This window comes from Leptopilina heterotoma, unplaced genomic scaffold (assembly GCF_015476425.1).
Source record: "Leptopilina heterotoma isolate Lh14 unplaced genomic scaffold, ASM1547642v1 Lhet_212, whole genome shotgun sequence".
In the NCBI taxonomy this organism is placed as follows: domain Eukaryota; kingdom Metazoa; phylum Arthropoda; class Insecta; order Hymenoptera; family Figitidae; genus Leptopilina; species Leptopilina heterotoma.
In genome coordinates this window covers 1,745,420-1,759,808 of record NW_025110930.1, presented here as the reverse complement: position 1 = coordinate 1,759,808, position 14,389 = coordinate 1,745,420, and the positions used below count along the sequence as shown (strand labels likewise).

The following is a 14,389-nucleotide window of genomic DNA, read 5'->3' as shown; positions in this document are numbered from 1 at the left end:
TTTTCACAAATTTATTTAATTTACACTAATAATTTTATTTAATTCACACTAAATTTATCAAATTTACTCAATTTACAATAAAATGTTGTTTTAAAAAAAATATTGCTGGTTTTTTTGTATTTTCTGTAAAAGACGATGAATGACAGTTTACATATTTCTTCACTAAATGTCTTTTTGAATATAAATAAATTTATATAAATCTTTTATTGGACTTGAAAAAAGAAATGACTTTTTTTGAACCAAAAATGTGTATAAAAAAATTTCTATTAACTCTGATAGCAATTGTTCAATTTTTCAAAATACGGGTGAAAGAAAGGAGAAAGTAGTTTCGTAATATGTCTTACTGAGGCTTATTTATCTATTATATAATAAACCCTTTACTTCCTGATATTATTTAACCAGGATGTCTGTAGTACTTGCTCCGAAAGAAATTTTTATTTTTCTTTAAATCAAACATATAATTTATTTGAATTCAGGAAATTTTTATTTAAGTCTCAATTACTTGTAGGTGCACCTGATAAGAAAGGCCAAGAGAACAAATTTATAATTTTCCCAGAGTTAAATAATTGTTTCGAATAGAATTTTAAAAAATATCAATTAGTTTTATAAAAATTCAATTATCTTTAAAAAAATATAATTGAAATATTTTAAAAAGTTATTGTACCAAATTTTCCTGGATTATTTTCAAGAATTTAAATAAAATTCTTAAAAAATTCAATTTTAGGAAATTTCAATTACATATTTCCAACTTTTCAATTATTAGTTTATTAAAATTAATTTATCATTTAAAAATAGAATTGAAATATTTTAAAAGGTTAATGTAACAAAGTTTGTTGATCTCTATAAAAAATTCAAGTAGAATTTAATTATAAAAAAAAGAGTTTTTAATAGAATTTCAGAAAGTTTCAATTATTCGAAAAATTTCAATTATCATTTAAAAATTCAATTATTTTAAATAGAATTTTAGAAAATTTCAATTATTTCAAAAATTTTAATAACTTATTTACAAAAATTCAATTATCTGTAAAAAAATATAATTGAAATTTTTTACAAAGTTTTTCTGCCATCAAACTTTCCTCGATTATTTTCAAGAATTTTATTTAAATTCTTAAAAAATTTAATTATTTTCAACAAAATTTTAGCTTTCAATTAAAAATTTTTAATTATTAGTTTACAAAAATTAATTTATCATTGAAAAACAGAATGAAAATATTTAAAAAGGTTAATGTGTCGAAGTACGTTGTAAATAAATTCAAGTAGAATTCAATTATAAAAAAAATAATTTTTAATAAAATTACAAAAAGTTTTAATTATTCAAAAAATTTCAATTATTTATTTAAAAAATTTCAATTATCATTTAAATTTCAATTCTTTTAAAAAGAACTATAGGAAATTTAAATTATTTAAAAAGTTTCAATAACTTATTTACGAAAATTCAATTATCTGTAAAAAAAATAGAATTGAAATATTTTAAAAAGTTATTGTGCTTTAAACTTTCCATGATTATTTTCAAGAATTTAAATAAAATTCTTAAAAAATTTAATTATTTTCAACAAAATTTTAGCAAATTTCAATTATATCAAAATTTTCAATTATTAGTTTATAAAAATTAATTTATCATTTAAAAATAGAATTGAAAAATTTTATAAGGTTAATGTGACAAAGTTTGTTGATCCCTATAAAAAAATTCAAGTAAAATTCAATTATAAAAAAAAATAATTTTTACTAGAATTTTAGAAAGTTTTAATTATTCCAAATATTTCAATTATTTATTTATAAAAATTCAATTATTTTAAATAGAAATTTAGGGAATTTGAATTGTTTTAAAAGTTTTAATAATAACTTATTTTCAAAAATTCAATTATCTGCAGAAAAATAGAATTGAAATTTTTTTTTATAAATTATTGCATGATGTACTTTATTCGATTATTTTTAACAGTTTTAATGAAATATTTAAAAAACATTCATTTCCTCTTAATGAAAGTTCATATAATTTCAATTATTTGAAAAATTTCAATTAATTGTTTAGGAAAATTTAATGATGTTTAAAAAAGGAACTGCAATATTTAAAAAAAACTATTGTGGCGAACTTTCCTTGATTATTTTGAACTATTTCCATAAAATTCTTTTCAAAATTCACTGAATTTAATTAGATGTTTAGGAAGTTTCAAAAATTTTAATTATTAGTGTATATAAATTTATATAATTATCTTTAAAAAAAATAGAACTAAAATATTTGAAAAACCTAATTTTTCAGAATTTCAATTGTTTTAAAGGATTTCTAGCTTATCTCTTTTTAAAGTTAACTAATTATCTATTAAAAATTTTAATTGGATTTAAAGTTAAATTCAAGGTTCCAAATTTAGCAAACTTTTCTCAATTTAAAATCAGAATTTTTGTAGTAACTCTATATTGTAGCTTTAATTGATTTCATTACAAAATTTGAATTGTCTTAAATTTCTGCTCATTTTCAACAATTTTTACTATTTACAGAGTAAATTTGATTATTTTCAAAGTAAATTTCATTAAAAATTAATAAATTGTACTATACGAACGTAGAAAACTTTACTCCTGAAATTAGAAAAAATTACCGGAGATTCGCAGAAATGGCACACATTTTAAATTTTACTAGTATAAAAATCACTATTTATATTTTTCTCCGCCATTTAATGTATGTTTATTATATATATTATAATAATATATTCTATTTTTGTAGATTTGTATATTATTATATTTCGCATTATTGCTATTATTAGTCTATATTTTTTATAAATTTCTATACCACTTACATAATTAACAATAACTTTCTCCTCAAACTCTATATATATCTCCCTCTTTCACTTTATATTTTTCCATTTATTATACTCTCATTATTCTCACGGTGAAAGTGCTTTTTAATATTTTCTACAACAAAGTATAGCAACGTGTCTTTTATTAGATAACAACTGTTTCCTTATTTCATTGTTAAAATTTATTATCGCACTGCCGAGCGATAAAATATAAGTTTAAAATTCAATTTCGTTCAATCAAACAAAAACCGTGACTGTTTAATTAGAAAATATCATTGATGATCCAATAACCAACATTGATTCAAATAGTCTCTATTGACTTAAATTAAAAATACAATTAATTCGCATAAAATTATTAATTGTATACAGCTATATTTTTTTTACTACACTAGAAGTAGTTTCCTACAATTTTCTTCCAAGTTATAAATATGGGATTTGCAGTCTTTGCACTAATGATTTATATGCTGAGACTTTATTGTCAGAATTCAAAATTTTATTGAAAACTGTTTGGACCTATGCCAATATGAATAAAAAAATTGTATTACACAAAAAAAAATCTGTTTTATTTGTGAGTTGGAAAATAAACAAAAAATATAGTTTTTATGAAAATTAATAAATTATATTAATAAGTTTGAAAAAAGAAAAAAAAAGTTTGAAAATAATGAACTCATTCCTGTTGTACATTATGCATAATGTATTTTATTTATATATTATATTTACATATAACGTGCGTATAAAATCAGACATTCTTGAGAATCATGAATTTTGTTTGTCTCTTGGATCCTTCATCATTCCTTAAAAATTAAAACTACTTTTAATTTGTTTACAAACTATAATGATCCATTATGATGATTGCTTATTATTACATATTATAGCTTCTGACAAATATGTTTTTTTTTCTCAGCTGTACAGTTCTTATTCCTCTTCACTCTTGTTCTTGCGAAAGTAAAACGTTTTTTCTTATACACAAAACACATAGAGTATACTTTATTTAGCACGTGTATCAATTAATTTTTGTCAGCTAAAAAGAAATCTTATTTCTTACTCAGAATATTCGACTTTTCACACTCTCGAAAAAAAATTAACATTTGAAATAAAAATTATCGCATTCCTTGTGCCTAAGTATAGTATAATTGTTAAATACAAAAGAAGATTTTTGTAAAAAGTTTGAAAAAGTGGTAAGAAAATATCCGCACCTAGAGAACTTCATTTTATCAATAATGAAGTAATTATAATCACTAATGTTTATATTCTAACGAAACGAAAGCTATGTGTGTACATGGTTAGTAAATTAGACAGATGAACGTTATTATCTAATCTTCTTTTACTATTTATGTAATAATTTGCTCCTTTGTTTCGAATATTGAAGCCATCTTGTCTTGTCAAATGATTAATAAGAATAAACATTATTGTTTACAACAACATTTTCTAGATTTTTTTATGAATTTTTTCTACAATTTTTGTCATAGTGACAAAAGTGCATGCGACAAAAATTTTATACGTAGTTTTAGAAATTACGTTTAACTATTCGACTAGTAACAAACTTAGATAATCAGGATTGTTTTCGCTTTTTTTATTTTGAATCGTTTCGAAATAGAAAAGAAGATTATCATCAATTAAAATTAAGAACATGTGTCAACAAACAATAATCAATCAAAATATACTATAAAACATTTCTAAAAAAAATTATTTGAAGAGAAAAACTTTTTCTTTATTCCATTTAAAAATCACTTAATTTTTAAATTTTTCCTCTTCAGGTTTTTTTATGTCTTACAGACGTTCAAAAAAATAATAATCAAAAATCACTTGAATCTTTTCTTACACTATTAACAATTAATTTTCAATCAATTCAAATAATTAGAAGCAACAAAATAATAAAAAAATATAAACCTAAAATTTCGAACTAATTCGATAAAATTCTTAACTAATTAAATGTTTCATTTACATTATTTTTATCTTGCAAAATTTTCCAATCTCCAAATGAACGACATTTCTTACTTTCATTAATTTGTATTTTCTAAAAGAAAAAAATTATTTTTTATATTAAAAAAGTTAAATCTTGACTAAATAAATTTTAATTTTAATTATTTTTCTTTTTTTGTTCATTTCGGTTTTTAATTTTTTTTTTAATAATTAAGCAAAAGAAATTTCATTCATTTCAACGATCATTTTAGGAAAATTTATTTTTTTCATATCATTAAAATATTTTTTGTAAATATTTAAATAGGAAAGAAATTCTCGTTCATTTGAAAGTGCAAAATTTTAGGAAAATAAAAAAAATCTGTCATATTAAAAAATAATAGAAGAAAAATCTTTTTTAAAAAAATAATTAAATGAAACAAACCTTATTTGAATTGAATGTCAATTAATTAAACGGGTAAACTTAAAAGTCCAAATAGCTATAAATATAAAATCACATGTTCTGAAATCTGAACTAATTTTTATAATTGAATAAACGCATAAATTTAAAAAATTCTAAGGTAAAGGCACCAATAAAAGTACATTTAAGAAAAATTAATTCTTTGATTTTAAATTATTTTAATTTTCAGTAATTTCAAGTAATTACAATTTTGGAATTTTGATTTATAAATATTTTCTCCATGAGTTTCAAGGGGTCAGAGTTAAAAAAAATATAAAAAATTTTACATAATCAGAAGCCAAAAATAATTTCTCTTTTTTTTTCCTCTCTTTAAAACTCACAGTGTGAAGGAATGTATAGCAAAATTATGTTAAAACAATAGCTAAAAATAGAAAATATTAAAATATCTTAAGGCAAATTCTACAGTTTAGTATTATGCACATTTTCTTGATCAAATACCAAGAAATATTTCTTTTTTCAAAAGTATAATCACTTTTAACCTAAATAATATTTTTCTACTTATGTTTTATCGCATTTCGGATGCCGTCTAATATCATTTTTCAATTGTATAATTATGTACTTCAAACTATGATTCGCTCGCTATAATAAATGCTTTGTTTACCGGATAAACATTGAAATATAATTCTACAGAAAAAATGTACCTAAAAAAGGTACATAATAATTTTGCATAATCGAAAAATTTTGAACGTTCAAATAAACAAACTCTCTTTTATTTTATTAATAAATAATTATTAAGCAATTCAAAACTTTGAATAAAAATTAAAAAACAAATTTTAGAAACTTTCTAACTAATTTTTTTTTTTTTTGACAAATAAAAATTATTGTAATAAAAATTTAATTTGAAGAAGAAAAAAATAAGTTTCGTAGATTTGAACATTCAGGAGTTTTTGCAGTACAATAATGATTCTTTAATTAAACTGAAAAATATACAATTTACTGGTACCATTACCCCGATTTTTCATCAAAGTAATTTTTATTTTTTTTCTAACCATAAATATTAATACAATTTTAATTACTAATTAATTTTTATTACAAAATATCATCAATTATTACAATTTTGAAAAAATAATTATAAATTATATCACTTCCAATTAAATTTATCCTGAAAATAGTAGAATTTGCATTTCATTCAATGTAATAAAACCGGGCAAGACTAGATGGTTTTTGTTTCACGAAACCATCAATAACAAATTTGGAAAAGCCGACAAAAAAAGAAACTATCAATATTTTCATATTCACCTTACATACATATATATACTTTTGTCCAGCAATTATATTGTTATAAACAGCAAGTGTAACAAATATACATTAATGACAAATTGTGATGTTAAAATGATGTTTAATTCGTGTATCTTATGAACGTACATTCACTGCTCTTTGACTAATAATTTTTTTTTACACATACAAATGTTCTTTTAGTAACATTTGTTTGTACACAAAGAATGTGAATAAAAATGTTTTTTTCTAAATTCGACCTTAGTTCGTTTTTCTTTAATTTTCTTTAGCACTCGAAAAAAATTTTCCTTAATCTTAAGCTAATTCATGTTTCTCGCAATTTATCTAAGTATTCGTACAGTATACAGAGAATTTGTTTTCTATTTTTTTTTTACATATTCTATCCAACTTTTGTGAAATTGAAGAAAAAATCCTCTAAGTCGGATTCAGTGATGATAATAATAATATAAAAAAGAAATTATTAAATTTTCTTAAAAATAAAATCTATTTTCTGGATTATAAATACTGTCATATTTATACAGCGAAAGCAAAAAAAAAACAAAATTAAAATATCTTCAGAATAATTAAAATTATTGCTCTTTAAAATATGTAAAATAAAATTATTTTAAATATCAAATGTGATGGAGTTTAATAGACATTTCAGAGAACAATGAATGAAGATGAGAAAATTTGTTAAAAAGCTCACTACAGACAAGCACCAAAAAAAAATTCTTATAAAGCATTGTCTCATTTTAGAAGAGTGTATTTGATATTTTTCATTTAGGCTTAATATTAACGACAAATAAATGTTAATTGGGCAAAAATAATTTTAGTTCCAAACAGAAGTTAACAATGTTCAGAAAAAACAACACATTTTACAACATCGAACGGACTTTCTAAATCATTTCATTTCCTTCTCAAGATTCCTACATTTTTTGTTATCAATTTTCCAAAATTCATACACCAGTTTCGATTTTTTCTTACAACTATTTTTTTTTTTTTTTACATTTATGCACTTTAAGATCTTTAATATTCTTGTAGCAATTTTCCAACTACTGATGGCGAAACAACAGTTTGCAAGAATTTAATTTTTTAAGGAGGGCCATAAACTATTTTTGAGCACACATAGCTCCTTAATTTTACATTTTTTATGAACAAAACTTCATATCCAAACAAATATGCCCTTTATTATACAAATGACTTACTGCTCAAATTCAAAAGAACTTTTTTTTAATTTCAAAAAATTGCCACTCACGCACTTATACATGTATGTAGGTCGGTAAGAATTTTACGAAACTTTTAATATCATAGAAAAATAATGTTATATTCTGATTTATTTTTAAGTCTTTTAAGATTTTTCTTGATATGTTATATAAATAATTATTTTTTAAAAAAATAAACCGTATTTTTATTGCAATGAAAAGCATTGGAAAAAAGTTAAACTTTTTTCAATATTCATTCACACGAAACATTTTTTTTTTTTCTTAAGAAGAAAATCAAGTTCTTAAGTATGTACGCTTTTGAGCAGTATCGACAATAGATTTAAACGCTAATTTCCTAAACTATTAGTTTATTACTGAAAATATTTTAAATATCAGCAGAACAATGTATCAAGAATAAACATTTATTGAAAATAGCCTTAGTTTTCGTTATTTAAAATAGCCCCTATCTATATCTAAATGGATATATACATATTCGTCTTTAGGACTAATGAAATTCTACTAGATACGATGAAATGAAAATATGGCCCTCCCTACGATTTACAAATAAAATTAGACTGGTGTATTTAATTTTTAAAGATTGTCCTATGACTATTTTCGGTTATTAACAGAGATTGTTTCGAATCAATCAAAATTCTTTTTCCAGAAATGTAAATTCGATTAATGTTAAAAAGTTCATAAAGTTATTTCCTTTTTTGCAGAAAGAAATTTTGTGCCAAATTCGAAATTTATCGAGAATAAATATTTTTCAGAAACAATTTGTTCAATTTTTTTTTCTGAAAAACGTTCACAACGTTTCTAATCAACATAGTTCTAAAATTAAAGGCCCGAATGAACGAATCAATATTTTTGATTTTGATAATTTGTTTAAATTTCAATTTAATTAGAAAACATTTTTTTTGTACACTAAAAAATTAACTCTTAGAATTAAATTCTTTTTACAATAAGTATTTTTATCACAATTTTTGAAAATACATGAACAGAAAAGCTTTTCGTTTATTTGAAAGTTAGTTCAAAGGGGAAATTTTAGGAAAATTGATCAACCAATTAGGGAAAAAAATGTTTTTCTAAATTTTTCAAAATTTTCCCTTGAAAAATTGTTTTGAAAAAATCATTTTAAAAAGGAAAATTTTATTTTCTGTGTAAAAAAGCATTTTTTTCAAAATCAATCGTTGATTACAAACGTTGTGAACTTCGACGTGAAGAATAAAAATAAAATCGAAAAGAAGGCCGAAATTTGACGAAATAAAATTTTGATTGTTATATAGGTAAATGCAAAAAAAGAAGTGAAATAAAATTATTTGATTCGAAGCCTTGGAATAGTTTAATTCTGAAAATTTGCAAAACTTTGTCAAACTATTCGCACATCTCTTGTTAATAACTGGGAAATAAAATTCTGTTAGTAACAAGTCTTTAGGAATATCCAAAGTAATATATTTATTAATTAATTAATATATTCATTAAATATAAAATGATTGCAATGATACGTATCTTATTTCAATGCACGTGGCTGAGGCCTTTTGCGTTGACTTCTACTGCTCGTGGTTTGATTTAATTGTTTGTTGATGTGCGAGTTTGCAGTTCTGCGCTCCCTCTTTCCTAAGCCTACGTCGGGATTCTCGGGATTGTCGCTTCCAATCTCGAGAGCCCTCCTTGAGTTTCTCGTACGGCCAGCCATGTTTTCCCATTCATTGAATTGAGCCTGCAATCTTTCGGCCATTTCACGATCTTCTTGTTCTTGACGAAGAAGCAATTCTATTCGTTTTTGCTCGTCAATAATTTCATCATCAGAAGCTTTCTCCGCTTTCTCTGCACTATCGTCTAGAGAAGTTTTAAGATCGTCACTCTCCACTTCCTCCTCCTCTTCTATTGGTGATTTTGTTTTTCGTCTTCTGCCTTTCCTTTTATTTGAAACTGGCAATTCGCGCGTCAATTCTGGTGGTTGATTTCTAACTTTTGAACTTGAATTTTTCACTATTTCCGATTCCTTCATTAATTTCGGAGCACCTTTTCGGGGGCGTTTCTGTTTTGGTAATTCCTCCTCATCATCTGAAAATTCGTCCAAACTTTCTGAACTTCCAGTGATGTATTTAACGGCAGTGGATCGTTTTCTAAGACTTCGTCGTACGAAATCGTCAGTGTTGTTATTGTATCTCTTCTCAATGTTGATTTTCCGCTTTTTAATTCTCTCGGCAATGTTTTCAATTGGAATTTCCTCAATGGAAACCTCCTTTTGTGTCTCAGTGGACGCTACCGAAATATCGGACTTTGAAGAATTGATCGATTGACTATCTATTATATCAGAATCGCTGTATGAATCGTCTGAATCATTGCACTTATTCTTTTGTCGTTTATTCTTCCTCAATGTGCCATTTTTCACTGGACTGTCGTAAATTTTCTTCACCTTATCACAACTATTACTTTCTTCAAGATTTAATTTTTTACTAATCTTTGTACCATTAATTATTTTCTTTATGTTTTTGTTCGTATCAAACGACATTTCAGAAGTGACATCTATTATTTCGGACACTTGAGGTTTTACTAAAGTTCCAGAAATTGTAACTATCTGCACTGGTGCTGCCACTGGTTTAATCGTTGATTCTAAATTCTCAATCTTGCTCAAAACTGAACTGGATTTGGAATCTTTTATTTTCCCTACAAATAAAATTCAAAATTCTATTAATCAATTATTGTTACACCCAAAGGAAAATTTTATTTAAACCAAAAAAAAAGAAAATTTGTTTGAAACAAATAAAAAAAGTTTAGTAGACTCTGAGTCTTTTCTCTGAGTCAGGACTCGAACGTGTGAAAGTATTTGAATATACGGACTTTAAAGATCAATTACTGACAAAAATATTACCAGGCAATTGACTGGTAATATTAATACAATTTTCAAATCCATTTGTTTACAATATTCAATTTAACGAAATTTCAATTATTCGTAAATTCTTCAATTAAATAAATATTAGAAAAAAAACTTCAAATAATATAAAAAGAATTCAATTGAACTGTTTCAAAAAAATTAATTTCAAAATTCAATTATTTCTAAAAATTCACGCTACATTGCTTTTAATATTCAATTTATTATTATCTAAAATTTTAACTGAAATTCATTTTCAAATAAATTTTTATTAGAAAATTCCATTAGAATTCAATTATTTAAATACAAATAATATGCAAATAAATAATTTATTGAAGAATTGAATGTTTCTTAAAATTCAATTCCTGTAAAGAATTTTATCAACAAATTTTCTAATAATTGGATTCTTTCGACAAATTTTAATAAACTTTTTAAGAATAATTACATTCTTCAAGAAATTCGATTAAAATTATATTAAAAATAATTGAAATTCTACGATGAGTTTTATTATTTGTGAAAATAATTGAATCCCTAAGAAGAATTTCATTATTTTTGAACAATATTTAATGTTTTAAGAAGAATATTATTACTCTTGAAAATAATTGAATTTGTGCAATAATTTGTAACTTTGACAAAATTAAATTTTTTTTCGTGTTTTTAACTAAAATTCTTCTGTAAATGCATTATTTTTAATAATCTTTGAAAACATTCTTTGAGAATTTTCAAATTCATTTGTTTACAATTCAATTTCATCAAAAATTTCGATTATTCGGAACTTCTTCAACTAAATATTATTTAGTAGAAAATAAAAACTTCAAATAATAATTTCAATAAGAATTCAATTAAACTTTTTCAAAAAAATTAATTCCACTCTTAATGGACTAATTAATTCTAAATTAATTCAATTATTTCTAAAAATTCACGCTTTAATGCTTTAAATATTCAATTATAATCTGACATTTTAACTGAAATCCATTTTGAAATCAATGTTTATTAGAAAATTTTACTAGAATTCAATTATTTAAATACAAAAAGACAGTTTATTAAATAATTGCATGTTTCTTATAATTGAATTCTCGCAAAAAATGTTATCAATAAATTTTTAAATAATTGGATTGGAAATTCTGCGATGAATAATAATTGAAAATTGAAAATTTGGAGGAGAATGTAATTAAAATTTTTGAAAATAATTGAAATTTTTCCAAGAATCTTATTAAAATTTTTTAGAGTAATTGAATTTCGGAGAAGTGTTTTAAGTATTCTTTATAAAGATAATTGAAAAATTTTTTTTTTAACTTTTGAAAATAATTGAAGTTTTGACAAGAGTTTTATTAAAATTTTTAAAAATAATTGAATTACGGAGTAGAGTGTTATTATAAAAATTTTATTTATTTTTAAAGATAATTGAAATTTTGACGAGAATTTTTTTAATTTTTTGAACATAATGGAATTTCTGCGAAGAATTTTATTATTTTTGAAAATAATTGAATTTCTGGAATCATTTGTAATTTCTCTAAAATTCTCCAAATTATATAGTACAATTTACAAACTTCCCGTCTTTTCTCAATTAAATTATGGACTTTACTGTCCTTTTTTCAAAAAAACTAACTTTTACGGACTTGAAGCAAATTTACGGACCTAGTTCGAGCCCTGCTAGGTGTAATATTTCAATAATTCTTAATAAACTAAAAAGAAGAAAGTATAAATTAAAATTTGTTAATTAAGACAAAAATTTACCTTTGAATGCACTCCAAGAGCAACTGGGTATTCTTTTGAAACGTGTGAGAGAAGGAGATTTTGGCACCAAATTAGTAACCCTTTTTAAAATAGGAACAACTCTAACCAATTTAGTATCAATTTGTCGACCGTCTGAAACAATAAATATAAATATTAGAAAAAGTAAAAAATGACTGGAAAGTAAAAAATTTCTGAAAGAAATAAATTAACATGTTAATTTACATAAAGTGAGAATTTATAAAATATTTTAACAATCACCTCTAGTTGTTCTTAATGCCGTTCGAGGCATAGCTTTAATCGGTTTAAAATGATGAATTTCTTGATTAATACTATCATGACTGCCAGCACTTTCCGCACTTCCAATTCTCGAATCATCAGTAACAGTAGTTACGCAAATTTCCACTTCTACATTTTTCTTCTTCGAATTTAAGACATCATTGGGAACATGTAATTCCTCCTTGCTTTGTAGACCATAAATTTTCGAACAACTCGGTTCCAAATTAAAATTATAACTACTCGGTTGAATGAATTTTGTTATTACTTGATTTTTGAATAATCTCGTAACTGTATCTTGCACTGGTAGATTTTTATAAGATCCCATTTTTTCTGAGGAATCTTTACACTGGTTCAATCCGGTGGACTTAATACTGGAAGCGTAACTCTCCGCTCGAATTTTTGAAATCAAGGCAATATTTGTTTTTTGTGGATGCATAACAGATTTGAACTTGGTGATTATTGGTTCGTCGCAATCAAAAGTGTCTTGGTTTTTTGTTTTTTGAACAGTTTTTGATACAGGTTCAGTCTTCATTTTGGTGTCAAACTTGGTACGAATTTCTTTTTTCGCCAAGGTTTTCGCCAATAATTCATCTTGAGCCAACTGTGCTAATTGCTGTTGTTCTTCAGCTTGAATTTTTCGAATTAATGCTTCACTGGCAATTGCTTCTGCTTGTTGTTTTCGACGTTTTTCCTCCTCTTCAAGTTGAAGTTGAGTTTCATACTCTTTTCTTATTTCGCCGGCTGCGCTGAGAATTTTCGTTCTTGCTGCATATCCTGCGAAGGGAGAATAAAATTATAATCAAACGTATATATAAAACAGTATTCAAAAAGCGACTATAGGAATTAAATGGAAAATATAGCGCAAGAGTTCTGCTGATAACATTGTATAAGCGCTTAAAAGACAAAATCGACAAAAAAAGAATAAACGAAAGAGAGAGTAGGTTATGTTTATAGAGAAAGACGCTCTCACCTGGGTCCAGGTCGATATCCGTATCCTCGCCGTTCCTTCTACATTCAACTTCTTTTGGAAATTTGGTTCGAATTATCTCCCAAAGTCTGATATTGACCAAGGTATTTGACTTGCTATTTGTTCGTAACCAGGAGCCAACTCGAGTTCTGCAAAGAGGGCAATTTAGGTTGTTGTGTTGAATCGTTCCATTTAAACATGATAAACACAGGTTGTGCTCGCAAGGGAGGGTCACTGGTTCGATAAGAATTGCTCGGCACACTGGGCACAATAAATCTCTCAAATTAGCATAGGAAGAACTTCGGCACAACGAAGGATCGAATAATTTTGACGTTCTTTTCAAACAAGTCGCCATCTTACTTATTCAGATGCATTATAAGCATAAACAACTTACACTTTTACGGACTGATACAAATGCAATGAAAATTTTTGTCTACACCGTGGATAGTAAACGCGGTTTCTTTTTTTCTACTATTAACTAAAAACAAATTATAGTCAACCGCGATTATTAACATTGACGTCGAACTATGTACTATGTAGTATTTTCTATCTATGTGTATGCATATTAAATAGATGCAGACAAAAAAAAATTATTTTCGTCGATAAGCTCGGTGTCTGCCTTACCCATTGCGGTTACTGTTTTTTTTGGGGCTTTGGCGCTTTAATTCAAAAAATAAGAATTTTTTGAAACATTTTATTAGGTAATTAATTACTTTCAAATGAGATAATAATAATAATAATAATAATAATAATAATAATAATAATAATAATAATAAAGTTGAAAAACAATTACAAAGCTTTAAGTTAAATTTTTTATTGTTGGAGTAAAATTTTAGTCTTGATAAAATTTAAGAAAATTTCAAAAATCTGAAATTTACAGATTTACGTATACATTTACTTTTTAAAATAAAATTTTATGTTATTAAAAATTAATATTAATAATAT

The 14,389-nt window shown here is 24.2% G+C and overlaps 1 protein-coding gene across 1 annotated transcript; it reads right to left on the bottom strand.

Moving 5' to 3' along the window:
- Positions 1-9,024: 9,024 nt before the first annotated feature.
- Positions 9,025-14,011, bottom strand: LOC122501606 (E3 ubiquitin-protein ligase RNF169-like). Its single transcript, XM_043611206.1, has 4 exons — positions 13,448-14,011; positions 12,460-13,251; positions 12,202-12,333; positions 9,025-10,259 (listed from the first exon to the last, which is right to left on the bottom strand). The coding sequence occupies exons 1-4, from the start codon at positions 13,797-13,799 to the stop codon at positions 9,097-9,099; spliced, it is 2,439 nt and encodes an 812-aa protein (XP_043467141.1). The 5' UTR covers positions 13,800-14,011; the 3' UTR covers positions 9,025-9,096.
- Positions 14,012-14,389: the final 378 nt, after the last annotated feature.